Source organism: Onychostruthus taczanowskii, unplaced genomic scaffold (genome assembly GCF_017590055.1).
Source record: "Onychostruthus taczanowskii isolate IOZ18803 unplaced genomic scaffold, ASM1759005v1 scaffold19, whole genome shotgun sequence".
In the NCBI taxonomy this organism is placed as follows: Eukaryota; Metazoa; Chordata; class Aves; order Passeriformes; family Passeridae; genus Onychostruthus; species Onychostruthus taczanowskii.
The window spans coordinates 2,737,954-2,764,813 of record NW_024499128.1 but is presented as its reverse complement, the minus strand read 5'-3'; the positions used below and the strand labels follow the sequence as shown (position 1 = coordinate 2,764,813).

General features: G+C 37.9%; 1 protein-coding gene across 2 annotated transcripts in view; it reads left to right on the top strand.

Annotated features, from left to right (window-relative positions):
- USP7 (ubiquitin specific peptidase 7) overlaps positions 1–26,860 on the top strand; it is a 71,166-nt gene that overhangs the window by 39,385 nt on the left and 4,921 nt on the right. For both annotated transcript variants that reach the window (XM_041401425.1, XM_041401424.1), the window contains 24 exons: positions 466–574; positions 6,254–6,384; positions 8,737–8,791; positions 9,333–9,413; positions 9,520–9,610; positions 10,393–10,475; positions 11,425–11,534; positions 12,390–12,546; positions 13,421–13,565; positions 14,142–14,272; positions 15,360–15,494; positions 15,700–15,801; positions 16,480–16,585; positions 16,931–17,023; positions 17,816–17,883; positions 18,784–18,884; positions 20,232–20,385; positions 21,770–21,837; positions 22,894–23,002; positions 23,096–23,173; positions 23,509–23,609; positions 24,195–24,294; positions 25,153–25,272; positions 26,505–26,576. In XM_041401425.1, the coding sequence (XP_041257359.1) occupies positions 466–574; positions 6,254–6,384; positions 8,737–8,791; positions 9,333–9,413; positions 9,520–9,610; positions 10,393–10,475; positions 11,425–11,534; positions 12,390–12,546; positions 13,421–13,565; positions 14,142–14,272; positions 15,360–15,494; positions 15,700–15,801; positions 16,480–16,585; positions 16,931–17,023; positions 17,816–17,883; positions 18,784–18,884; positions 20,232–20,385; positions 21,770–21,837; positions 22,894–23,002; positions 23,096–23,173; positions 23,509–23,609; positions 24,195–24,294; positions 25,153–25,272; positions 26,505–26,576 (2,500 nt within the window). The remainder of the gene's footprint in view (positions 1–465; positions 575–6,253; positions 6,385–8,736; positions 8,792–9,332; positions 9,414–9,519; positions 9,611–10,392; positions 10,476–11,424; positions 11,535–12,389; positions 12,547–13,420; positions 13,566–14,141; positions 14,273–15,359; positions 15,495–15,699; positions 15,802–16,479; positions 16,586–16,930; positions 17,024–17,815; positions 17,884–18,783; positions 18,885–20,231; positions 20,386–21,769; positions 21,838–22,893; positions 23,003–23,095; positions 23,174–23,508; positions 23,610–24,194; positions 24,295–25,152; positions 25,273–26,504; positions 26,577–26,860) is intronic.

Below are 26,860 nucleotides of genomic sequence, written 5' to 3'. Positions count from 1 at the left end.
GTTGGTTTGTGATTTAACACCTCTGCAGTTCTGGCCTGAGCGTTTGTGGTGTGGGAGCTGATGGGGTTTCAGGTGCAGCCAAGTGCTGTCTTACTTGCCTTGGTTTACAGTTGTTGTAAAACTGCTTCATCTCAGTTGTTCTCCTTCATGGCACTTGTAAACAGTGATGTTGTAGAGAGGTGCAGACTTGCCCTTAAAAGTACAGCTCTGAGCTCCAGAACACTCTCACAGGACATCATTTTTCTGCCATATAGAACATATTTTTAAAAAAGAGGTAATAAAATCACTAAGCATCTAATTGCAAAGACTGTTGTTACTGGCAGGCAACAGTGGAGTGGAGTTTATTTGAACCTTCAGTAGCTCTGGAGAACAGCTGATACCTACCAGCAGCACCACCTTAGAACAAACATTCTTTATTATTGGAATACAGAACTTCCTTTTTTTTAACCACAAACTATTTTCTAGGTGGGATTCAAAGAAGCACACAGGATATGTTGGCTTAAAGAACCAGGGAGCAACTTGTTACATGAACAGTTTGTTACAGACTTTATTTTTCACAAATCAGCTACGAAAGGTAAGTAATGCATGAAAGAACATGAGATTAATACATTGGCTGTTTTGAAGCATTTATAAATGATAATTAAAGCAGACCTGTGTGATCCTTTTGCTTCTTTTATCCTTTCAGAGGAGTTGTGACTTGCATGGTAGTGCATGTCTTACAGGCAGAGTATAGGAAGCTCCCTTTTTTATTTTGTGTAACACAAGCTTTTGTCTTGTGTAGAAGCAGGCAGAGCACCTGAAGAAGACCTGAGCTTAGGGGGTGTTTCTTTGACTGTATTGTATGTTAATATTGCTAGGAATGCTGGGGGCGGGGGAAGCAGTTTAATCTTGCAGATAAAAGGTGGAAGCAATTTCCTTTTTCTGAAATAGTTAAAATAGGGAATTATGGCTTCTCAGCCCATAAACAATGCACAAAGATACACATTTTCTCCATCTTGAAATTGCTTTTATGCAGCAGAATTTTTTTGTTATTATGGTTGCCATTCTGTAGTGATGGAAAGTGTTGTATTTTCAGTAGTTTAAACATAATTTTATATTTACTTTAGTAGTATTTTTTGTTTACTGTAGATGTTATTTCTTTGCTGGAAAGAACTTATTTAAGTACCTTTTAAATAAATATCTCATCTAAAGCCAGGATAAAATACACTAGATAATGTATAATTTTAAAATGGTGCATTACTCTTACTGGCTTTAAAAACAGAAGTGATAACTAGATATTGGAGGTGGCTGTTTAGAAGAGGGGATGTACTTGGAGAATATAACAACTTGGCACTATTGAGTGTATTGGAGTTTCCTATTGATCCTAATTCATCCTTCTGTGCATTTCTGCACATACTGTCTGTCTCTTAGTGAAAATGAACTGTTCTAACTTGGACTTTCTCTTATGTAGACTAGGTGCAGTTCAGTTAAGCTTTCTTTTCCCTTTTTAATGTACCTGCTTTCCGCTGTTTGTAGTTTCCTACCATCTTACTTTTTATATCCCTGTGGTAAGTGTCCCAGTTGGTATTTATTCTTTCTCTTTGCAATGCTGTTTACTCTGAAGCACTGCAAAAAAAAAAACAAAAACAAAAAAAAAAACCACCTCAAACTCCAATAGAATGTAACTGAGATCTTCCCAATGCCATGGACAACAGATAAATACTTCACTTGTTTTACATGATGCACCTGTTCCTTTTTTTGTAGAAGGTATAATTTACTCATTCAGTTTATCACTCATTATAGTGCCTTTTCTTTTTACTCAGCACTCAATGTTTGTGCATTTTACTTTTTTCGACAACTTCACTTTGCTCTTGAGAGAAAAAAAGTGTTTTTGTAATAGCTCCATCTAATGCAGTTGGGTAGTTTGTTCAAGACTGTCTTGTAGTCAGTGTGTACCATGAAGTTCTTTTTGTAATACAGATTGGTTTCAACTGAACTGATTATACCAGGCATTCCCTGCACTTCTTCCCCAGACACAAAATAAAAGCATCTTTTAGCATCTTTTAATATCTGGCTAGTGACCATGTGAGAAAACTTAATTTACTAGAGTTGCAGCTTCCTTTATGGAAGTGTTCCTGGACATCAGCTGCAATGTCTAGTACCTTGCTCATTCCTCAGGCTTTCAGAGCCCCTCCAAACATGATGACAGTGGCAGTTTTAGACAGTTTTAGCACTTATCTGCCATTGGTACAGATCAGGAAGAATCAGCTGTTGCTTTGTCTGAAACAAGTATTTTTTTACGTTTTTGTTTTCACTTTGACCAAACTTGTTCCTCTTAAACCAAAGTAAAATAAACGTGCGGCATCCTTGGTTTGCTTTTCCCATTTCCATAATTTCAGTGAATCCTCCTTCCTTGGAAGAAATAATGATTTCTGTTGCTGTTACTTAGAGCTTTGTTCACAGAGAAGCTGCTGTCAGGAGCAGAGCTGGGGAAGCAATGAACAATAGCGAAGGCAGGCACGTACCTATGGCAAGTCAGGCCCTGGGGAAGCGTGGGTGAGGATTGATGGAGAGGTCCTTTCTTCTCTGCTCTGCTTCCACGTTGCACATGGGAGGCTCTGGGTGTTGGAAATGAGACCTCCCTTTCAAGCAACGAGGTGGCTTCAGTGGCAGGGAATAAAGAAAGGAACTTTGACATTAGAGCATATTGTTATTTGTTGTTTAGGACTGATAAATATGTGTTTAACCCCATTCAGTAGGCAAGGGGCAGGGGAGACTTCCCAGAGGGGTCCAGGTCTGCCCCTGGGCTCTGCTACTTGAGGTGTCCCTTTAGTGCCTCCAGCCTGTCAGTGCCTGTGGCTGCATTCAGTCCATTTTGCATCTGTTCACTGGTTCCCTTGTAAAAGTCCCTACAACTCATGAGAACATTACAGAATGTTTATATAAATACATTAAAATAATAAATGCTGGTCCATTTCTCCCTGATCTGGCTCTTCTCAAGTTATCCAGTATATTTTACCTAACATTGGAGTTCCATGCACAGTATTTATTTCCCGTCTTTAAGTAATTCCTGGCTTTAAGCAGTGTGTTCAAAGTTACCTGTAGCATTCTATTATTATATAAATACCTCAAATTTTTCTCATATCTCTCAATATGCCTATACATGTCCCTATCCCTCTTTAGTGTTCATTTCCTGAGGGAACTTCTCAGGCTCTTTTTTACATTCATCAGAATGCTTCACACCTTTATCATAAGGTCAAGCTTTCAGAATCTGGGAGGGTAAGGCAAAAAAATAAAGGTTTGAAGAGGATAATATTTAAAAAGTGGTAGTGTGGAGAAACACTTAAACTCAGAGAAATGAGCTCCAATATTACCTAAATACAGAAACAATGAAGAGCCAAGAAAGGCTGTGTTAAATGTCTGCGTTGTCATAACACATGTAGAATTTCCAAAGAAATAAAACTGGTGTTTTTATTCAATGGCAGCTGGAATGTAGTAATTATAAGTAAATTGTAAATTATTATTTGAGTTACTTGAGAGATATAGGAAGGGAATTAATTGTCCAGATGGTATATGAGAAAAACATTTAAAAAAACGGGAACTAAAGGCAAAGGATTTGATTTTGATTAATTATCAAGGTATTCTGAACTCTAGTTTTTGCATTTTTGAAGGAAGAGTCAATCACAAGATTGATTTTTAGCCTGCTGTAGGTTTAGCATATTAGTATTTATTTTTTGAATATATCAACACTGACTGTGTTTGCATTTTTTCATGACTTGATTTTCACGCCTTGTTTCTATTTGTTTAACCATAGCAAGTATCTATATATTTGTTTGTTTTTTTTTTTTTTTTAAAGCATTTATAAGATGTTAAAAAAAGTTAATAGGGGCTGATGATAAAATTTTGGCAGATCTGAGACTTGGTCATTCAACTACTTCTGTTTCTACCTTTAGCTAGTGACACCCACTCTTAAAAAAATTCATAAACCAGATAAAGGAAGAGGTTTAAAGTTGACTCTTCAAGGTGCTGACTTGTTCTGGTTTAATATTTTAAAGCAAAAAAAAACCTTTTGCTTGTGAAATCGAAGGTATAACTCTGTCTAGTGATATTTGAGGTTTGCCCAGATTGACCTTGTTAACTGGGATTCTGCATTTGGATGATAAAAATAAAGCAATTGGAAATTATTTACTTTATTAGCTTATATGAATTGTTCTGAAATTGAATGTTCTGATTTTAGGAAGGAGATTTTCATAATCAGGATGGTCCAGCTTTACATTAGGATGTATGGAGAGGTGGTGGGATCTCCATTCCTGGAGATGCTCAGAACTTAACTGGATCTGACCCTGAGCAACTGGACCCTGGTCTGAACTTGGCACCTGTAGGCAGAAACAGAGATCAGAACCTACATCACTAGACTGCATCACTAGAAACTCTTGAAGCAGTGCTTAACACATTAAAAAAGTTGAAGTTTTATTGAGTTTCAACAGTTAAAATCTGTTGCCAGTGATAAAATTGAAGATGCAATATTCTTCGATTTATAAAATTTATAAAAGTGGTTTAAGCATATCTCAAAATGGAGCAAAAAGAAAACTTTTTTTTGTTGTCATTAGGGTGAGGTTGGGCTGTTGTTCTTAAAATTACCCTAGCAAAAATTTCTGTTCACTGTCCTTCAGAAGGAAGTAGATGATAAATTTCAGGAAATTTTTATTAATGCTTCCTTCTAATACGTGTAAGTACTACTAACAGTGTAGCTTTCAACTGAGGAGAAATAAAATTTGGAAGTTACTTGTGTTCATGATTCTGTTTTAGGTCTTCTCTATTAACTGTTAACTTCTGAAAATTAAAAACCTTAAAGATACAGTCATGTGAATTATCATATTAGTTTACAGTTACATAATTAACCATTGTTTTTCTGTCAGAGGGGATTTGCTTTCTTTAAGCAAAAATAAGAGAAATTGTTTCTCTTACTTTATCTTACTGTAGCTATTCTGATGATATTCTTTATTCTTTGAAGTATTTCTGTTGCTGTACTTTTGGAAAATGTAGTGAATCCTCAGAACTGGAATAGAAAATTGGCCTGTCAACATTTTAGGCACTTCTTTTGTTGTTTTCTTTTTCTTTCTTATTTTGGCCTTTGCCACACGCTTGTATTGTTTTTGTGTCAGTGTTGCCTTAACCTGGTCCCTGTCCCCTGTGGCTCCCATCCCTGTGCACTGAGCTGTCCTGCAGCAGTGCCTGGCTTTGCCCAGAGCTCCCAGCTGCCTGCAGGCAGTGCTGCCCTTGCTGTGTGTGTGGAGCTGGAGCCCAGGGGAAGCCAGATGTGCTGCACACCTCAGGAATTCTGCCTAATGTACAGACTGAGGCAGAGTCACCGAGGTACAGTTCAGCACTTCACTCACAGAAATGGATCATTCCCCGGTGTTTCACAGGCAGAAATTCAGATGGCAATTTTTCTGGTTTTAACAGGTTTATTTTCTCCTATGCTACTTAATATTGGAGTCTTTTTTAGTTTCATTTGTTGCCTAATCTCCTTCCAGGGCTGTCTCTTCCTTTTTATATTTACGCTTCTCCCTTTTGTTTGCTTTTCCTTTCCCCTAGATGTATTGATGTACACTTTTTAAAAAGTAAATCTCATCTCAGTGACTATTGAACTCTTCTAATCCCTGTTTGGTCTATTTGTGTAATTTCTTTGTTCCCAATCTTTCCCAGATCAATATAAGCAGTGAATTGAATTGTTAAGCTGTTTATTTGCCGGACAGCGATGACATTAAGTAGGAATGAATGAATCCGGGACTCTCAGAGCTTCCTCTGACATCTTTCTCCATGTGGACCGTTTCTGGTTTTGTTCACTTGTTGCCCTGTATGGTTTCATGTAGTTGCTTTTTCACAAAACCAGTTATTTTCAAGTCTGTGGTATTGACTGCTGTATCTGGTCCTACTGTGATGATTGCACAGACATACTGGGCATGAGAAGGTATTTGAAGGTGTTAAATGCTTTAGTGCATTTACTGTTCTAGGCTGGAATAAGGGAACTATTTAGATAAAATAACCATGAATGGAATCTGTTGTTCACATTTTTCGAACCACTGTGCTCTAAGAAGAGTTGTTCCAGACAATTAACATTTTTACACTACAGTACAAGATTTTTTTCAGACTTTTTTGAAGTGGTGATTAAATTGAGTTCTATGAAGGAAGTCACTGAAGAGGAAAGAATGCATTAAACAGGATGAGCAATAAACCTTTCTGATACTAATTGAACTAAATGCTTTTTCAGGCTGTGTACATGATGCCCACAGAAGGAGATGATTCATCCAAAAGTGTTCCTTTAGCATTGCAAAGAGTGTTTTATGAGCTGCAACATAGTGACAAACCAGTTGGAACTAAAAAGTTAACAAAATCATTTGGGTAAGTTTCAGAAACTTGGACTATTTATTGGACTCAGGCTTCATTAATCTTTTCTTTAAAATGATACTATTTTAATAAGGTGACTTTTAGAGAGGTGCAGAGAAGTGTTAATGCAATATGGTGTTAATTGTTAACTTTTGGTAGTCTACTTGCATAGGTTTTTATCTGTAGCCAGTACTAAAGATAGCTGATCCAAAAGTCAGATTTTTTGGGAAGGGGAATTGTACAGAAACAAAACTGTTAAAAGCAGGGTTGTCATTTACCTGAACATTGTGTGATGCATTTGACTTAAGTAAAATTCAGAAGAAAATAGTCATTGAAACATTGCGGTTTGTGTATTGTTATTGTCTTTAAAAAATGGAATCTGTTTTAGATGTAGTGCAATAGCAGTATTTGCATGTCCATGTTGTTGAACGTTGATGGCTGCTGTAACATTTTCCAACAACATACTGAAGACACAAGTGAGGACAGAAAGATTAACATTAGTATAACCTTTACAAGACTTTCCTTTGCATGTCTTGTAAGTGTGGAGTAGGATTTTATTAAAATCCATTCTAAAATACTTCATTTTGTATTACTGTGTCTCAGTGTATTTATAGGTTACTCTTGTAGCAGTACTGACAAGCACTGTTTTATTTCAAAACGCATTAGGAACACATCTTATTTCAAAACACATTTTGTATCATCTTTTTCATACAGTTGTCCTCGTGTTCATCCTGCATCTGCTGCTACAGCCTGCAGTCATGCTCTGTCCTAAAACAACCTCCTTGCAACCTTGACTACTCTTCCCCTTTTAGGGGAATCTTAAAAGGAAATCAGTAGCCTGTGTTGTCTGTTTATCTGGCCGTTCCTTCTTCCTACCAGCACACTGTATATTTGGTGGATCAGTGCCCCTGCTGTCCTGTTACAGGACAGGACTTGGTGACAGAGTAAATATTTCATCTCCAGTTATGATCCCAACTGTGTTATATTCAGTAGCTTCAAGAAGCTGTTCCCAAGGGTGTTGCAGATGCTTAATTTTGTATCCAACAGCAGAGTTTTAAAAATGTGTTCATGCCTGCTTTTGTTCTTGGAAAAGAATTTTAGAATGTGTTTGAAGATTTAGGTTTCCCCCTTCCGTCATCATTGAATCAGAGAGGGGTTTTTGAACAAGGGGCCTTGTGAACCCTAGGTGCTCAGGTATTACTAGGGTATTACTTTTTACTGAGTGTTCTGTATTTCTAGGTTTGACTTCCTTAAGTAGAAAATGATGCCATGTCTGAAGGAGCCCTTCTTTATCCTAATTTTAGTGTGTGACCTTTTCCTTTGCTTTGTCCTATGAGATGGCTAGTGTTTAAAGCCTAGAGAGTCAGGGCATTATTTTCTATTCTTAATTATCTGACAGGACACTTGATTCAGCTTGTTTAATGTGGACCCCACACAGTTGTTGGCACACTTTAGAGATTAGTTTGCTACCATGTGACAGTGGGGGTGAGTCACTGAGAAGAGAGTGGGAGGGAGGATAAAGTCAGCGCTGCTCCTGATCATCCTGCTGCTGGTTCCAGGGCCAGGGTGGAGCATCACACTGAACCTGGAGCCTACAGTCAGCAGAGTTTACTTTATACAGCTGGGAGTGCTGGCTGCTGCAAAAAAGTTGTCAGATACTTAGAATTTAAAAAGCTTTCTTGAGTTGAAGGCACAGTTCTCACAGGTGTACTTAATGCTGGAACTAGAAACACTTTGTGCTTCTTGTTTTATTAAAGGCAGGAGTGCTGAACGCCCTTGTTGCAGTGTGCCATGCTGGCTGTGAGGCATTTAGATCCTGCTGCCCTCAGCCCTGCTTTCACACTGTGTGTTTGCACATGGACAGTTCAGAAAGCTGAATGCCTCCTTGGAGTTACTGCATGCCCAGGATTAACTGTTTAGATGAGCACAAAGGAGCCAGTCTTTCCTACAAATCCATTTGCTTCCTTTCCTGTGCTGAAATAATCCCTGAATGCCACTTGACTGCACCTGAAGGGCCCTCAAAGAGAGGCAGCTGGAAACCTGCTGTGGAAACTGATGGCATTGAATTGCTCCCAAGCCTTTATTTAAGAGGTTTTTTGGCATGAACTGAGACTGGGTTGTAGGCTGGAAGAGCAACAGCCTGGCTGTGGTCTCCTCAGCTGGCTCTGGGTGCCTTTGCTGTCCCTGCCCCAGTCCCACACAGGCGAAGTGGGGTGGGCTCAGAACAGCTCCTACAAGTTCACTGCCCTTTCTTGCTACACAGTTAGAGAACCTGTGTATTACATTCTTGATCTGCAAAGAAATCAAAAATGTCTTTTGAGGTGTTTTTTTCCTAATTACTAATTTTTTATTTATTTGCCTTAAAAGGTGGGAAACTTTAGACAGCTTCATGCAACATGATGTCCAGGAATTATGTCGAGTGGTATGTTTATACTGTTTCTTGCTGGTCTCTGATATATAAATTTCTCTTGATATTCTGTGTGTGTGTATATATATATATATATATAATACAGTATAGGAACTATCAGAGTAATAGTGGTCCTGATTAATTTAAATTAGGTCTCAAAGGCAGAGTTTTTGCCTTGGTTTCTCTTTAACAATGGGATTGATTGTGGCCTTTTATGGGTAAGGAATTTGTAAAAAGTAGGGAAGCTTGAAAGTTGCTGGAACATGTGCTAGTGGTACTTTCATAGCCGTGGGGAGAAGTGAAGTTTTGAAGATGAAATGCATTGTTACATCTGTGGGGGTTTCCAGACTCAAAGAATGGAGTAGCTGGAGTTGCTCTCAGTCTGGGGAAAAGAGGAGGATTTAAAGGACTAGAAAGGAGGTGCCAGTACAAATAGACTAACATTTCATTTTTGTCCAAGTAATTTAGCGTCTAATCAGTTAAGTAGTCGTGTGTTTGATGAATAAATTTAAAAAACTGCAAGTTTATGTTGTGTAAAAACTGATTTTTCTTTCAGCTGCTTGATAACGTGGAAAATAAAATGAAAGGCACATGTGTAGAAGGCACTATCCCTAAATTGTTCAGAGGGAAGATGGTGGTATGTATTTTATATCTTTCTCAAAAATAATTTATATTAGCTCTCCTTACTTTTATAAAATTGAACTTCTGTTCAACTACTGTTCTTGTTTTGGTTTTGTTTCCAGTCTTACATCCAATGCAAGCACGTAGACTATCGATCTGAACGAATAGAAGATTATTATGACATCCAGCTAAGTATAAAGGGAAAGAAAAATAGTAAGTGATACATTGTGGTATGCACCCATCCAGTACTTCAGCATGCTGGACAACTTTAGTGCCTGTTGTTTTCAAATGGGTTTGTTTTGGTGCACAGTGATTGGAAGTATGTGCTTTAGGACACCTTATTGAAAACATTTTCAATGCAGAGAATGTTTCTGCCTGTATTACTTTTCTTTTTTTTCCTTATCCTATTTCATTTCCCTAATTTCCTTCTTTCCTAATTCTCTCATTGGTATCTTTTCATAAAACTAAGAACTTAAGGAGTTTTCTGGTGTCATAAAACTGTGCTATGGTGATCACAGTGGTATTGTCACAGTAGTTATAATTTATATATAAAGATGAACTTGGAAGAAATACATGCTTATTTAGACCTGGCCATAGTAATAAGAAAAAAAAAAGAATTAACTACTCAGAACAGCGTAACAGTGGTCCCTTATCACATCTTTACTGAGCACTTGGGGTACAAGGGACAGGAAAGCATGTGTAGGAGTCCAGCAAACAGAGGCATCTGGCTTGATGCTTAACAGCTGAGAAGTGAGGAGTTGTGGCAGACAGCTGTAGCTGTGTGATTTTAAAATCTGCTGGTATTCTTAGATATGCCTCTGCAATATGGTACATTTCTTGATATTCTTAAACAATATAAAACTATACTTAAAGAGAGAAGTACTCAAACAGAGACTTCCCTGTCCTAATATTTCATTTAATTAATATGTTGCAGGCTATAGTAAACTTACATTTTTTCCTTCTTCTGTACAATTCCCTAATCTTTCTTCTTTCAGTTTTTGAGTCCTTCATTGACTACGTTGCAGTGGAGCAGTTGGATGGTGATAACAAGTATGATGCAGGAGAACATGGCTTGCAGGTATTATTTTTTTTTAACCAGGTTTTAAATCTTATTTCATTATCTTTGATAAAATAACAGTGTTGCAAAACCCATTCTAGATTTAATCAGCTGATTTTGGTGATGTTTCTTCTTAGACAAGCTTTTTATATAGTTCTTCTTATTTGGTGTTAGGTTTCTTAAAATGGAGCTCAGATTTTATAGCAATTTAATTTGTAGTGAGTTTTATATGTCCCAAGTCTTCCAGTTGCTAGAATGATTTACTTTTCCACCAATCTCAAGACTGAGAAGTTCTTCCTCTATGAGTAGTCTGTTTTTCCATGTGTCAAGTAAAAACAGCATAGCTCTAAAAGTAACTTTGGAGAGCTCATGTTTGTATTCTCAGCAAGCACACCAAGTGAACCCATGGAAATTAAACATTTATGTGTGTGCACGTGTTTCTGAGCTCTTCAGTTGCACTTTGCTGCACCCACTGGAGTAAGCTGAAGTCCTTTATAAATAATGTTTTACTAAAGCTTATTTCTGCAGTTTTTTCATACCAGGTTTTGTCAGTAATGTTCTAGATATTCTTTAGCTGTTCTTAGGAAGGCATAGCACAGTAGCCAAATCCTTGTTGGCAGGATGCAATGAACATGAAATTCTTAATTGATCAAAAATGAGCTTTTGCCTCCACATTCTCCCAATTTTATTTATGCAGGTAACTTGCTCCTAATGCAGTGAGATGTGCACATATTCTTGTATGGCCTAAATTTCGTTTAATTGAGTTTTTGTGTTAGTGGAGTAGCTCATGGGAGGTTGAGCTGCGCAGCATTAGGATAACTCAAGTTGCACCCAAATTTTGAACCATTCTTGTGCACATTGTGTTGTCAAGTCTATAAAAGTCCATATGAAGACTGTCTGCAACAAACAAGTATTTTGAGTTGCTAAAAATCCTGCAATTTCAACCCTCTATTTCCTTTAAAATGTCTAGGAGGCAGAGAAAGGTGTGAAGTTCCTAACGCTGCCACCAGTATTGCACCTACAGCTCATGAGGTTTATGTATGATCCTCAGACTGACCAAAACATCAAGATAAATGATAGGTAAGTGGCTTGGTTGGTTTAGTGTGTGGGTTGGGTTTTTTTGTAGAATTTAGACCTGTGAATGTATTTTAGCAAAAAATGGCTTCCCAAAATCCTGGTTTTGACTAAGCTCTGAGAGGCAGGCTTGTGCAGTCCCTCACAGTGAAGGCCCCTAAAGGTGCACTGGTTGAATGTTGAAGTTCAAAATGACAAATTGAAGGTTTGGTAATCCATAGTGATTGTTTTGACCATGAACAGGTGCCTGCATCTTTTAATGGCTTGTGTAGCATTCTTTGTGCAGTATATGGCTAGGCTGCCACCAGAGTAAGCAGGATGAGTAAGGAGGACCTGCTTGCCCTCCATCTGTTTCCATGGATGGAGGGAGAGCCATTTGCCCACTCACTGTAAGTAGAGGCTGATAATTTCTCAAGGAGATACATGGTTGGTTGTAAACTAAATGTTTATTGCAATTATCTCATTCTCACCAAGGTGAGATATTTCAGAGTAATGTTCCAGTCCAATGGTACCTGTGCTAGGGAAGCTACATTTGTCTGCTAGAAAATAACAGATTTTAAAGCTTTTGCCTTGATGCAGTGAATCCAAACCAGCCCTAATTCAGTTGAAGTGCTCTTGCCCTTGTTTACTGAGGGCGTGCTTTCCTGAGCTGCTTGAAAAGTTTATTTTTATTCCATATTTAAACAGTATAAATTCTGCCACTGTATGCAGCATGTCCTGGTTAGAAGTGGCATTGTAACAGTAACATGTTCAATTTTTATTCTTTGCTTTAGGAGTACACATAATGTTCCATAGTAGTGCCTGATAATGTGTGTCTATCTTAACTACAAATACAATTGTCTTCATTCTTTTTGAAACTAGGTTTGAATTTCCTGAACAGTTGCCACTAGATGAATTTTTGCAAAAAACAGATCCTAAAGATCCTGCAAATTACATTCTCCATGCAGTTCTAGTACACAGTGGAGATAACCATGGTGGACATTATGTTGTTTACTTAAATCCAAAGGGTGATGGCAAAGTAAGTATTAAAAAGCATCTAAAAGTATTTGTGTGTTGTAAATGTATACTTGCAGTTTTTTATAATGGGCAAATCTTCGGAATTTTCCTCCCCTAAAAGAAGATTGCATACACACTTGCCTTTTAACAAGACTTTTAAACTGAGGAAATCCCTTCTCTTGTGTGTGTATGTATTCAAGTTCTGCAATCAGATTTTATCCAGCATTTTTTTGAGACTGACTTTGCTGAAGCAAGTATGAGCATTTCCAGTGCTTCTGTGACTCAGAAGTTCAGCATGTTTGTGTATGTCCCACTGTTCCAGGTTTAGGTGACTTGATTGGATCGGACATTTGTAGGTCAGGTGCCTCTTCCCTTGAGTTGACTGGTTTTCTGTGTACGTGGTTGTTCACAGTAAGAGTAGAAGTCAGATTTTACTGTGAATTTGTTGCTATTTGTAATTTATTCTTAATTGGCTTTATTGTTGTAATTTAAAATATGATGTATATTGCTCTAAATTTACAGAGAATTACTCATTGCCTTGTTTATCACTGCTTTTTATTTCATTTTAAAACAGATGAAGTAAATTTTCTGTTTCCTACAGAAATATTACATATTTGAAGTCTTAAGAAAAGCTTCTTGGAATCATTATTGTGCTTTTGGTACTCACTGTAAAATGCTCAGTAAAGGTTTGGTATTTATGGACTTCCTTATGCTGAGCACAAGTAGCAGGTAGCACAAATTATACTGAACTAGTTTTCCTTTTAAAAGTCATGCCGCTTGAAGGTAATTTTAGTTACTTCAAAGAGCTGAAAGACATGCCAGAAATAGGATTAATTTGTCATTCAGGAACATGTTTTTACATGTAAAATCACCTTTCTGTAAAACTTCCTCCCTAGTGGTGTAAATTCGATGACGACGTTGTGTCGAGGTGCACGAAGGAGGAGGCGATCGAGCACAACTACGGGGGGCACGACGACGACCTGTCCGTGCGGCACTGCACCAACGCCTACATGCTGGTGTACATCAGGGAGTCCAAGCTCAGTACGTGTCCTCTCTGTGCTCAGAGGGCACTGACAGGCAGGCAGGCAGGGCTGCTTTACCTCTGAATTGTTGGCAGTGTTCCTGCACAACAGGACTGCCTTATTTACAGTCGGAATGTAGCGATCCTGTGGGATCAACCAGCCGTCCTCTCACTTTGGGAGTGTGTGCTGCTCTGGGTCATCTTTTAGCTCAGTAAGGCACCTGCAAAGTGCTTCAACCTTGGCTGGTTTACAGGATGAACTTAGTGAACTGACTTGGGTAATGGAATAAAATCAAATTGATTGTAAATGTGTAGATACATACATGCTTTAAAAATGGAGTGATGGCGAATATTTTTTTAATTCTGAACTGAATATTTCTTTCAGAAGTCTATGATATATATTTCATGGGAGTAGTGCATTTTGGCTTGTTGTAGAAGTGCTTCTTGTGCCAAAGCATGGTGATATCAAACCATGTTTTTAAGTGAAAGATGAAGAAAGTTGGTTTTGACTTCAAATCAGAAAGAAGTCAAGCATGTATGAAAAAGAAATTGTTTGATGTAAATCTTGAAATAACATCATAAAATCTGCTTTATAGGTGAAGTTTTGCAGCCTGTTACCGACCATGATATTCCTCAACAACTTGTAGAAAGGCTACAAGAAGAGAAGAGGATAGAAGCTCAGAAGAGGAAGGAGAGGCAGGAAGCTCACCTCTATATGCAAGTGCAGGTCAGCTTTTGAAACAGATTAAGTTACAACTTCTTTACCATGAAAATTTAGACTATTGAACCACCCTGGAGGCAAACCTTGATTTTATCTTTTTTTTTTTTTTTTTTCTTCTGAAGTAGTGTTTGAAGAGAAATTATAATTTTAGTGCTTTTAGGTACATTTACATATGCAACAAATTCTAATAAAACACACAGTACTCTATGTTATAAACATTTCTGTTTTCTTTAGAATTTGGTGCTTGTAAGTAAAAATAGTAAGTTCAGGTGAAAGGGAAAAGGACCAGGTTATTTCAAATGGCTGCCCTGCCACTGCACTTCTATCTCCTTCAGGAATTATTTTCTAAAATTAGAATGTATCTAGCCATAGGCTGCAGGTCTGGGCTATTGCCAAACGGAGCTCATCAAGTAGAAGCAGAAGGAGAGAGTGCTTATATTTGCAATTATCTTTTTGGAAAAGCCAGATGGGCTAGATTGTTATGAATTGCCTTAAGGAACCCTGTTTATGGCTCTTTCCAGAGCCCATCTGGCACAGGAAAAGAGAACCCCTTTTCCATGTGCCTCCATGTTTCCTTGCCTGTTCTCTCTGATGTTGATAAGCAGAGATACTGGTGAAGTCCAGCTTGTTCTGCCCTGCATTTGCACTGAGTTTGCAGTGGGACACTGGCAGCATTGCACTCTTTGTGTTTCTGTTACCAAAGAGTGAAGGGGAGCTGTGGGAAATACAGGGAAAGGGTTCAGTGGCCTCCTTGCATTGCACCACTCCAGAATTATGTAGCCTTTTTATTTTCTCCAAGTGCCAAGATTGTTAGAGCACGTTCCAAGACTTGGGATCTAAGCACGACTGGTTTGTAATTGCTCAGGATTTGTAAGAATTAATGTATTTATTTACTTGCACTGATGAGATTATCAATCACGATTTTTTAATTTCATTGTAATCTGTGTTCTTGCAAATTTGGTCCCTGAGAACATGAATAGTGTTAGCACTGTGCCAGAGGGCCAGGGAGGTTGCATAGTAAAGCATCCTGAGAAGGTATTACATGGTGCAGCTGGGCTAATCTGAAAAGTAACCTTTAAATGTCATTTTTCAGATAGTGGCAGAGGATCAGTTCTGTGGTCACCAAGGCAATGATATGTATGATGAAGAAAAAGTGAAATACACTGTTTTCAAAGTATTAAAAAACTCCACACTTACAGAATTTGTTCAAAACCTCTCTCAAACAATGGTGAGTTTTCTGTAGCTGAATACCTGCATGTATTTATTTTGTTACATTATGGTTGTTTTCTAGCCCTTACCTTCTCCACATATTGACAGCAATCATAATTTAGACCTTTTAACACAGAAGATCTGTTTCAGTTTAATAAAAGCATCTTAGCCTATTTTTCCCTTGGTTTGATATAGTTTCCTGTCACAATTTTTATTTATTTTAGGGATTTCCCCAGGATCAAATCAGATTATGGCCAATGCAAGCTAGAAGTAATGGAACAAAAAGACCTGCAATGTTAGATAATGAAGCAGATGGCAATAAAACGGTAAGTAGTCACTGAGAGATGATATTACTTCTGTACCTCTCCTGTGATTCTTAGTTCTCTTGAAGAATATCTAACTTTGAGGCATAAGATTTTTCAGGCTTTTGATTTAAAATTAATGTTTTTGTATCTGGTGAAGTTTGATACTTGGGAAAACTCTGTGTTTAATGGATTAATTTGGATAGGAAGCAGCAGTGTGGTTGGTGCATGATTTTTCTGCTGTGGAAAAAAAGGTGTAACATGATTTCTCATGTTAGATTAAAACAGAACTGTCCCTTTGACAAAAGGGGCAAACCCTCTGGATTTAAGGAATTCTGTTGCTTAAAATGTAAAGCGTGTCTAAATACCACAGGATGGTTTCACCCTCCTTTTATTCTAAAATTAAGTCATGTCCTTGTCCTTATAATGATAGCTGTTGGTAACCTTTTGAAAGATAAAGAAGTGGGTTCATTTTAGATAAAACCTACTGTGACTGCTTCATCAAAGCTTTTTGGTAGTTTTAGATCCATATTTGTTTGTCTTAATAAATTTCATAAACTTCCTTTAACAGAACTTCAAAAAAAACCCTCTCCTGTTTGTACAATGTCATGAAGTCCTTGTATCTGATCAAAATGCTGGTATCAGGTTGTATTAAGTTCTTCAGAGACTTTTTTTTTTCTTCTCTCACATCTTTCTGCATAGATGATTGAGCTCAGTGACAATGAGAATCCATGGACAATATTTTTGGAAACAGTAGATCCAGAGATGGCTGCTACTGGAGCAACATTACCCAAATTTGATAAAGATCGTAAGCATATGGGCTAAACATTTCTAAAATACAAACTGCTTTCATGTTGGGTGCATCTCCAGAGACACTGTGCACTTCTTTTTTCAGTGATGTTGTTGATGTATCCATCAAACTACTTGAGTGCTGAAATTAGTTTTTCTCATGCAGTTTCTCCTTCATTTCTCTTGAAGTGGAAGGCATGCTTTGTATGTTTTTAGACTCACTGAATGCATTTCTCTCTATATTTTAAGGGCACTGAATTAATAAAGAGACATATTTGTTACTGTGTAAATAAAAACATCTAGGTGATCTCCTTACCCCTCCCCAAGCCTTACTTAATTTTAAGTCTTGTTTTTTACTTTGTAGATGATGTAATGTTGTTTCTGAAGATGTATGATCCGAAAACTCGGAGTTTGAATTATTGTGGACATATCTACACCCCTATATCCTGTAAAATACGTGAGTTCTGAATTTCAATTTCATTGTAATCATTGAAGTTTTAAAGCAGATTGCACATACTTTTCCTTTAATAATAATTCCATCACTGAAACCAAAGGTACACCACAGAAGCAAATTCTTACTTCCCCCAGTACGTGAGAGTTTTCTTCCCCATGTTTTGTCAGTGACATTTTCTGCAGGTCTGAGCCTCAAATCCCCACAGATGGTCAGTTCATTGTTGCTGTACTCACCAGGTGTTACAGCTGTTTCAGACCTGTTGTAAAGCTTTGGGATGTGATACTTTCCTCCCAAGAGGTTTTCAAGTAACTCTTCCATAACCTTTCACTGTGGCAGCCTGAGCAGCTGCTCAGCCTGAATTACATGTGAGCCTTGATTTTCATATAGGGTCCATTTAAGGAATTCAGCAAATATCCACTGACTAAAAATATTTTAGTTTTTTTATTTTGAATGTCTCTTTTTGTTAACTTATACATATTTTTTAATTTTGTACTTTAGCTGTCTTTTTTTTTTTTAAGATGCAAAACCTTTTTTCTGGGGAAGAAGCAGTGTTACTTAATCTCTTGGATTTTCAATGAACTTGCACATATTTTTGTAGTTCAGTCAAAGTGGAAAGGAACCATAAATGTGTGTCTGGTTGAATGTCAACAAGGGAAACTTAAGTGTGGAAGGCCCTTTCTTAGGCATTGTAGAGCCATCTACCCAGGGTACAGAAAGAGATTCTCTCCTTTCTGTGATTGGTTTCACTAGCAATTAGTGCTACACATTTCACATTCCTCCTTTTTTCTCCAACAGGTGACTTACTTCCAGTTATGTGTGAGAGAGCAGGATTTCCACAAGAAACTAACCTTATCCTCTATGAGGTTTGGATTGATAGACTTTTTGTAACTTTTTTGTCTTTTGCATGCTGTAAAGAAAAACAAAATCATTTAAAAAGGTTGCTCATAACAATGGTGATTTATAAATTACCAGCACTGTAATCTGTAACTTTGAAGTCTACAGTGCTGCAAAAGAGTTGCAGCAGAGTGTTAACTTCAAAACAGATTTTATATTCAACAGATAAAAGTGTAAAGCTTTAAAACCAAAAAATTGTCTCCATGAGGGTCCTATATGAGCAGCTTTGTTGTGCTAAACCTATGTTGCTGAGTTAGAGGAGAGAATGCTGCTGACATTATTGGCCTTTGTGTTTTCAGTGCCCACCTTAGTGAAGTTGGGAAAATGTTGTATCTTCTCCTTCCTTCCCCAAGCCAAAGTCAGGAAACAAAATCCTTAGTCTGCTGGGCTGTTTCTGCCCAAACACATAAGCAGTGAATCTTCATAAGTGCTACATTTATTGAGTGCTGATGGTGCAGATCTTGCCAAGGCAAAGTCCTTGCTAGAGTAAGAAGAAGGAATTGGGTTTTTGTTGCAATTTCTGGTAGCAGTCCTGCTGCTCTCTCTGGTGGTTCCAGGGCAGCACACACAGTGCCATCCTAAAAAGCAAAACTGTATTCCTTGCTCTGGGCAGGCCAGGGTTAAGTGCCATTCCAGTTTGTTTACACGGGTGCTTTTATCCCTGGGTCAGCCCAGAGATCAGCCTGCAAGTATAAATATGCATATAGATATTTTATATACATTTGTATAGATACATATCTATCCATGTGTTTCAGTTGAAAGAATGTACAGGTTACCTTATCTGATGATTTCTTCCATATTGTGGTTTATTTGTGACCTTTATTTTTGCCTTTTATTCTGTGGTAAATAATTTTTGTTCTTTGTTGCAGGAAGTTAAACCCAATTTAACAGAAAGGATTCAAGACTATGATGTATCTCTTGATAAAGCTCTCGATGAACTCATGGATGGTGACATCATAGTGTTTCAGAAGTATGTATTTTAAGGGGGTACCTTATTGCAATTAAAACACCTGACTTTGAGAGCTGAACTTCCTTTAAGCTTTTTTTATCAAGAGCTAAGTATTACATTCCAATAGTAGATGTGTTCTATGCAGTTCTCATTTGTTTATTCAAAGGGGAAATGAGCAAGTATTAGTGGTGTCTGAGTATCATGTCCCACATTACTTAAGGAAAAGGTGTTCTCCTAGTTTACAAAACCAATAACCTAAAGCAGCTCATAATATTACCAGAGTGTGTTCAGCAATGCATCTGCTTTGTGCAGCTTTGTACTGGAGCCACTGTAACGCAGACACTGAAGAGCCTTCCAGCATTTCAGATACCATGGCCACTGGACAAGGCTCTTGGAGCTCTTTCAGCCCGGAACTACACTGAACTGCTTTCCCTTTTTGCCTCTCCCTTGTGCTCGCAGTCAGGTCCTTACTGGTCTGCAGTGATGAGATGCTCCTAGTTTGCCTGAGCACGTGCCACTCTTAGGTGTACTGGTGCTTCAGCTGGAGGTTTCTCCAAGGCAGAAGGGGAGCTCCTGCATCTTGTATCCAATAAAGAGATCTTTCATAAGCTTGGCAGGGCTATAAATCAGCATTTCTATGCTCTCACTCCTGATGGTCACACCCAACTGTGTTGCTCTGTTTCTCTCCATGGGCTGACAGTGGGTGGAAGCCAGCTAGTCTATCTTCAGCACTCTTACCCCAGATTATGTGAGATGAATGTATTTCTCATGTCATGCCTTGGAACTCGCATTCCCAGTTGACCCAGTTGGTGTTATGCACCCTTGGCTGGCTGCTGACTCCTGGGTAAGTGCACAGCTTGTACCCTGGTGCTATTTCTCTGCAGAGAAGTTGGGGTACCAGTCAGGAGTGACCCAAACCAGCCCCTGTGCCCGCTGTTCTGCCTCTCTGTGCCAAGGAATGCTGTCCATCTGTCCTTTGTGCAAAGTGATTGATACAAGGGTTCACGAAAAGCTGTGCAGCATCAGTACAGACACACAGGGATGTGCTAGGGTGGGAGGGAGGGACAGCTCCTGCTGCAGTGGTGCTGTGAAGCCACAGGAGCCCAGCAGGGCCAGGCTGCCAGGGGAGCAGCAGAGCAGGCGAGGGCGCCGGGCCCTGCAGCACCCAGCCACGGCGGGCTCTGGGTCACTGCTGACTGCACTGACTCCTGTGTGCCAGTGGTGGCTCTTGCAGAAGGTTTCTAAACTTCATCTCTGTATCTCTCCACTGTTGCTGACTTACTGTAGAACATGTTTTTAAAAGCCCCAACTGCCTATGTGTGTAGCAGTGTGATGTGTAATGGTATCATCATTTGTTTGCTCTTGTAGGGATGACCCAGAAAATGATAACAGCGAGCTCCCCACAGCTAAGGAGTACTTCCGGGACCTCTATCACCGTGTGGATGTCATTTTCTGTGACAAAACCATCCCCAATGACCCAGGCTTTGTTGTTACTTTATCCAATAGGATGAATTACTTTCAGGCATGTGTCCTGTTTCTCTTTTATTTCCCTGTTTGGAAAGGAACTTTTGCACTAGCTCACAAATGCGTTATACATACTTTTAGAAAAGTTCTTAAACTATGTACATTTTTTGCATTGTGTACATTTCATTTTAAATGAAAAATTTAAGGAAGCCACTAAGGCTTGTGAGAAAAAAATACTATAAACCCCTGAGTTTTATTAATAATGAGTTATTTGATAATTGGATTCTTTCTTGGTAGACCATTTTGCACTGTCAGGGAAATTATATTCTCATTAAATTTTGCTTTCAAAGTGATATGTAAAACCTGCTCAACTTATTTGACCATTAAAAGGAAAATACCTTGGGAATCTAGTGATTACCTGTTTTGTGCCTGTAATAATCAACAGAACCTGCTCAACTTATTTGACCATTAAAAGGAAAATACCTTGGGAATCTAGTTTTGTGCCTGTAATAATCAACAACAATATTTATTTTGTAGACCAAGCTGTCTTGCTTTCTTCACACAATGAAGTTTAATGCTTGGTGACACTAGCAGATCAAACCTCTTGTGTTGATGATAGATGGGTTAGGGTGTTTAGATAAGGAAAACTAAACATGAAAACATAAGAAAAAAACTGAAATTAAGTTGGTCTGATCTATTAAGAGGCTGAATAGATTTGACTCCCTACAGTTCTCCTGCAGTTGCTTTTGTCAATGTCAAAAAAATTACTTAAAACCCCAGATAGTTATATTTTCTGTTCCCAAAGGCAGAAACTTTGAGCATCTGCATACACAGGAAAAGTCAGGGATGAGTTTTGCTATACTGTTCTTATAATTTGTTTTTAGGCCAATTGCTCTCTCTTATTTTTTTTTCACTTGAAGTGTTAGATCTGTATGGTTTGAGGTTTTTTAGTAAGGCAAAACCAGAATGGCCCTGCCTTTTGTGAGGCAGTGATGTGAAGTGTACTCATGGGAATAATGTGGTGTTATTAGTCAGCAAACTAACTAACTTGGAGTGATTTAAAGGAGTGGGACTCTTCAGAGTAAGTATTGCATACTTTACTTATAGTATAATTAAAAAAAAAAACCCAGTAAAAAGCAACCAAACAAAAACAAGCAAAATAAGAATGGAACAATTGCTATGGATTTAGTGGCCTTTTGACAACAGTAACTTGCTGTAATAAAACAGTTCCCTCTTTTTTTCCTTAGAATATCTTATTCTGTGTCAACTGTTCAGAAGCTAACAATACAAGTTTATTTAGCCTTGGGGAGGTAGGCATAGTGGGTTCTCTCAGAATTTCAGTAGCATAATGTTCCTGTCACGGAATGAATGACTGTATGATTGTAGAGCAATGTCATAACTGAGTGAAACAATTCAGAACTTACCCAAAAATTTATTTTCAGGTTGCAAAGACAGTCGCTCAGAGGCTTAACACGGATCCAATGCTATTACAATTTTTCAAGTCCCAAGGGTAAGACAAATTCCTTAGTATTCTGTGTCTAAGCTGTTCCTCAAAAATTAGCTTTTCCAGGTCATTAACTAATTCTCTACCAGTAAGTTGCTACCTTTCTGGCAAGCACAGCAGGTTGCTTTGACAGTTGAAGTATTGCAATGTCTGTCTCTAGAGCCTCAAAGAATTGCATGTTTTAGAAGAGTTCTGGTAAATGTCATTTTAAAAATCATTAATTACTTCAAAGCCTGATGCTGTGGGATAAATTGCTAAGCTAATGGAAGTGCTGTTTCAGTGAATGCAGATTTCTAGAATGGAGGAGAGGAGAAACAAATGCACATAAAAGCAGTATTTTTGCTGATTTTACAAGTTTAAATGAAGGAGTTAATTCACTGAATTCCCCCCTCCTCCCTCAAAGTCTGCAAATGAGGTTTTATGAAGATGATGACAAACTAACAAGTTCACAGGTGCTCAGAGGGATATTTCTGGTTAAAGTGGTGGTTTTACACATGTTTGTATAAAAGTAGACTTGAATCTGTATAAAACTAGAGCAGAAAGTAATGTATTATAGCTCTGTGTATGTGCTTCAGGAATAATGCACACACAAAACTTAGAGCTCTCTGTCTTAATGGAAGTGTAGATCGCTTTAGTTACCTGAGGCTGTCTCCCTTCATTATCAGTGAGAATTTGAGTAGCTCTTTGTAGTTTCCAGTGCTGTGCTCACTGTGGAATTTGCTGTGTCATATGGCTCCACAAATTAACATTTCACAATCTAAAGCACGTGCTGCTATGCCAGTAATTTCAGAGGAATGTAGGTCTGCCAGCCTGCAGCCCTGACATCAGTGAGCTTGTAAACATCCAGGAGAGTTAACACACACCCTGAATGGTTTTCTGTTCCCACAGCCCAGCTGTGTGTAAAAATCACTAAAGTTCTGTGTGTTGTGCTGCTTAGTCTGTGCTAGCAATTATGTGAAACTGAAAGCCAGTAATAAAAATGTTCTTGGTGCTTCAATTTGCTGAGCAGTAATGGATTTTGAAGAGATGGATTTTAAGAACTTGTTTTCTTTCCTTCTGTAGTTATAGGGATGGCCCTGGTAATCCTCTTAGACATAATTATGAAGGTACTTTAAGAGATCTTCTGCAGTTCTTCAAGCCTAGGCAACCGAAAAAACTCTACTATCAACAGGTAAGAGTCTTTTCTTTTTATTGGGGTGAGTTATAAAAAATAATTCTGCCCCATTCAAAGTATGCCTAAAGTGTTTTTCTTTTCTTTGTTAAGCTCAAAATGAAGATAACTGATTTTGAAAACAGAAGAAGTTTTAAATGCATATGGCTAAATAGCCAGTTTAGGGAAGAGGTGAGTGAAGCCATTACACACTTGCTGTCATTTCTGTGTCAGAGCTGGTATGGCTGTGGGTATGGGTCTGCCCCTGAGTAGCACAGGATTAGAAGAAAGGTGTACGTGATGTAAAAAGACCTAATAAAACAACAGCAAAAAACCCCCAAAGAGCACAAAAATGTAAAAAAAAAATCAGTTCTGTTAACAAAAATGTTGAAGATTACATAGGTGTTGACTTAAGTTATCTTTTCAAGATGGGTGGTTAAGGGGAACCATCCAGTGTGTTCTGTGCTTTAATGTGGTTGTTTACTTTTTCAGATTTTCTAATGATTTTTGTGTTTCAAATTCCACAGGAAATAACAGTATATCCAGATAAGCATGGGTGTGTGCGGGACCTGTTAGAAGAATGTAAAAAAGTTGTAGAACTCTCTGAAAAAGGTTCAGGGAAATTAAGGTAAGGTAAAGCTGAAAGACTGTGATTTCTTCTATGTGATCATGTAGATTTTTATGCAGCAAAGTATCTGTAGAATTTAAAATACTGTAGAAACTATTATTAACAGATAAAATCTGATACTGTGTTAAAAGCTTCCAGCTTGCCACTGTTAAGGATTCTTCTTAGCTATAAATATAATTTTTACACAGTTATTTATTTTGTGTTTAACAAAGTTACATCCTTGAGTTTCATCAATTGCATTTGTTAGTCATGACTTATTAATTGTTTCCAATCCAAGCATTTCATGCTATTCACTTCTCAGGAGTTACAGGGTTAAAAGTGAGGTCATTTAAAGAGGATATATAAAATAATCTCCACTAGAAACCTATATTTTGTTATGGCACATCCTGGCTTTTTGCCATGAGCCAGAAATAATTAACCTCTTATGGCTTTACTGCTTAATTTTTACTAAAGATTGAATTTATAAATACAATAGCAGCATCAGTGCACATTCTACACTAATCTCTCTCAAGATTTGAGAAAGAAATGTTGCATTGAATTTTTTTCATTCTCTTCTTAAAAATGCTTTTCCTGTTTATCTTTAAGGCTGCTAGAAATTGTAAGTTACAAAATAATTGGTGTCCATCAGGAGGATGAGCTGTTAGAGTGTTTGTCACCTGCAACAAGTCGGACGTTTCGAATAGAGGTAAGTTGTGCTTGTCTCAGAGAGCTTTGAAACCTGACTTGGAGAGAGGAAACTCTTTCAACTGGTAATTTTCTTTTTCTGGGTGCTGAGCTTCAAATACTGTGATATTTGTATTAAGATTACCTGATGATATTATATGTATTTTTAAAGATAATGCTTTAAAAAAGATAAATTATCCTTTGTTCCATCTGCTTCCCTATAAGGGTTTCAATATTTCATTTTTACATATGTTCTGTAACAATACATGAAGACTTGGCAAGAGCCTGTCCAAAGGACATTTAATGTCTTGGCAATAATTCCAAGGTTTGTTTGAGAATTGATGATAGAAATGTTTATGTTTAGAACCCACTTTTGTACTGTAATGTTCTAGAAGGTTTTGTTTCCTTTTCTGTTACACTTGAGGTTCTTGAAGCAAATTTGATACTTAACATGTGATTTTTTTTCTAAACATCTCATCATTTAGATCTGCTAACTTGCCTCAAAGATCAGAAATGAAAAAAAAAAAAGTTTCCAGTGTAAACTGTAATGAGGAGCTGGCAAGAAGCCTGTGTTACTCTCAGCTAGTTCTGCACTGATAGAAGATTTCTTGTCAAAAAAGCCATTCAGGGAAGCCAGGAGAATATTTCCTGAGTAGGGGAAGCTGATGTGCTGTCATGCCAGGGATGAGGGACTCTGGTAAAAGACTCTGTCAAACAACATAGCTCTTATAATTGTTCTTAAATAGAATTGTTTGAAATCAGTAACAGTACATCAATAATGCTTTCAGTTTCTTAATAACTAGAAAAATAACTTCAAAACATCAGTTTCTTTTTGTGGAAGTTTAGCTGATTGGAGTCACCATTCTCTGTCTGGATCTAGGAAATTCCTCTGGACCAGGTAGATATAGATAAAGAAAATGAGATGCTAATCACAGTGGCACATTTCCACAAAGAGGTTTTCGGGACATTTGGAATTCCATTCTTGCTGAGGATACACCAGGTGCAGTATGCCTCCCTTTTTCTCCTGTGGGATTAAACTGATGATATTTTCTTTAAGTACTGTTGAAGATACGCATTAATGTAAGAAGTGTGTAGGAAAACACAGCTCTTGTATCAACAGCTCTGCCCCATTTGTGCCTTTTTATGGTTCAGTCATTTCCCAGCTCAGTTCCTTTTGCATATCCAGGTTGTTCAGTGTTTCAGTGAGCCTGTGCAACACCTAGAAAGCTGTCACTTGGCAGCAGCTGCCATCCCCTGCCCCCTGCAGAATCCCCCAACAAACCAGAACCCTATTTCCAACAGCACTTGAGTAACTGCAGTGCAGTGTTGCCAAAGTGGCCCTGCCATGGTTGCTCTCACTGAGACAGGATTATGGAAAATGGGGTTGCTTTCTCCATCACTTTCTGAGATGGCTTTGCATTTCATCCCTTCGTAATTTGATGTGCTTTATCTTCTAGGGCTGAAAGTTGGTACAAGAACAAAAGCTAATTTTGAAAGCTTAATTTAAATTCTCAAGTTTTTCCTGTGGTGCTGCTCCAGCTGAATGTCACCCTGATTCTTTTATTATAAAAGTGTATTTCTGGGAGCAGTTAGCCATTTGCTTCTAAGCTTTTTCTGGTTCATGCATGTTACTTTGTATGAAAATTACCTACTTAAAAATTGGGGAATGAGAAATGTATCTCTCTACCTCTAAAATTATAATTTTACTAATTTCCATGTTTTTGATCAAAGAGTGAAACTTGTTTGGTGATTTTTGGTGGAAACCATTTGTTCTGCATTTCCTTGTTATGACAGTTAATATATATTATTCATTTTTAAATTCACAGTATCTGTCACTTTTTTGGGCACTTTACATAGACAGGGAGCAGAAACACACTCCCAAGCTTTGCAAGAATATGGGGCTTTTTTACAAATTCCTATTTTTGCTGCTAATTTTCTAATTTTGCTACTTTACTTCAACCTAATTTGCACATATCAGTGGCGGTGCCTGGTCAGTTTATGGGGCAGTTGGCATAAAAATAAATCAATAAGACTTAAAAGTTCCTGAATGTAGAGCAAGTTGCCTGCTGTTGTTCCATATTGTAGGGAATGATGTTGACACTTGTGTAATTATGTAAATAACAGAGACATTGAAGCAATCTATTTCAATGAAGCTTAAAGGAGGAAATACTAACAGCTTCCCTTCTTTTTCCTAGATCTTTTTGACATTAAAAATCTTGTTGTAATTATTAGGGTGAACACTTCAGAGAGGTTATGAAGCGGATTCAGACAATGCTGGACATACAAGAAAAAGAATTTGAGAAGGTAATTTCGAATTGGGAGAGTTTTTATTGCTGACTGTAAACCCTAAATGTGTTAATTGTAGTAGGTTGGAACACGACAGACTTGGGATAAGTGTAGGTTTTGCGTGACAGAACAGCTGCTTGACTGAAATAATGCTTTTTCTAGGACTAATTAGTTACAATGGGTAGGATCAGTATTTCTGTACTGCATCAAGAGAGATATTCTGCAAAACATTAAAGTAACCCATATAAGTAGCTGGTGTGGGACCTTTAGAAGCCACCCCCACATCACATTCCTGTTCAGAG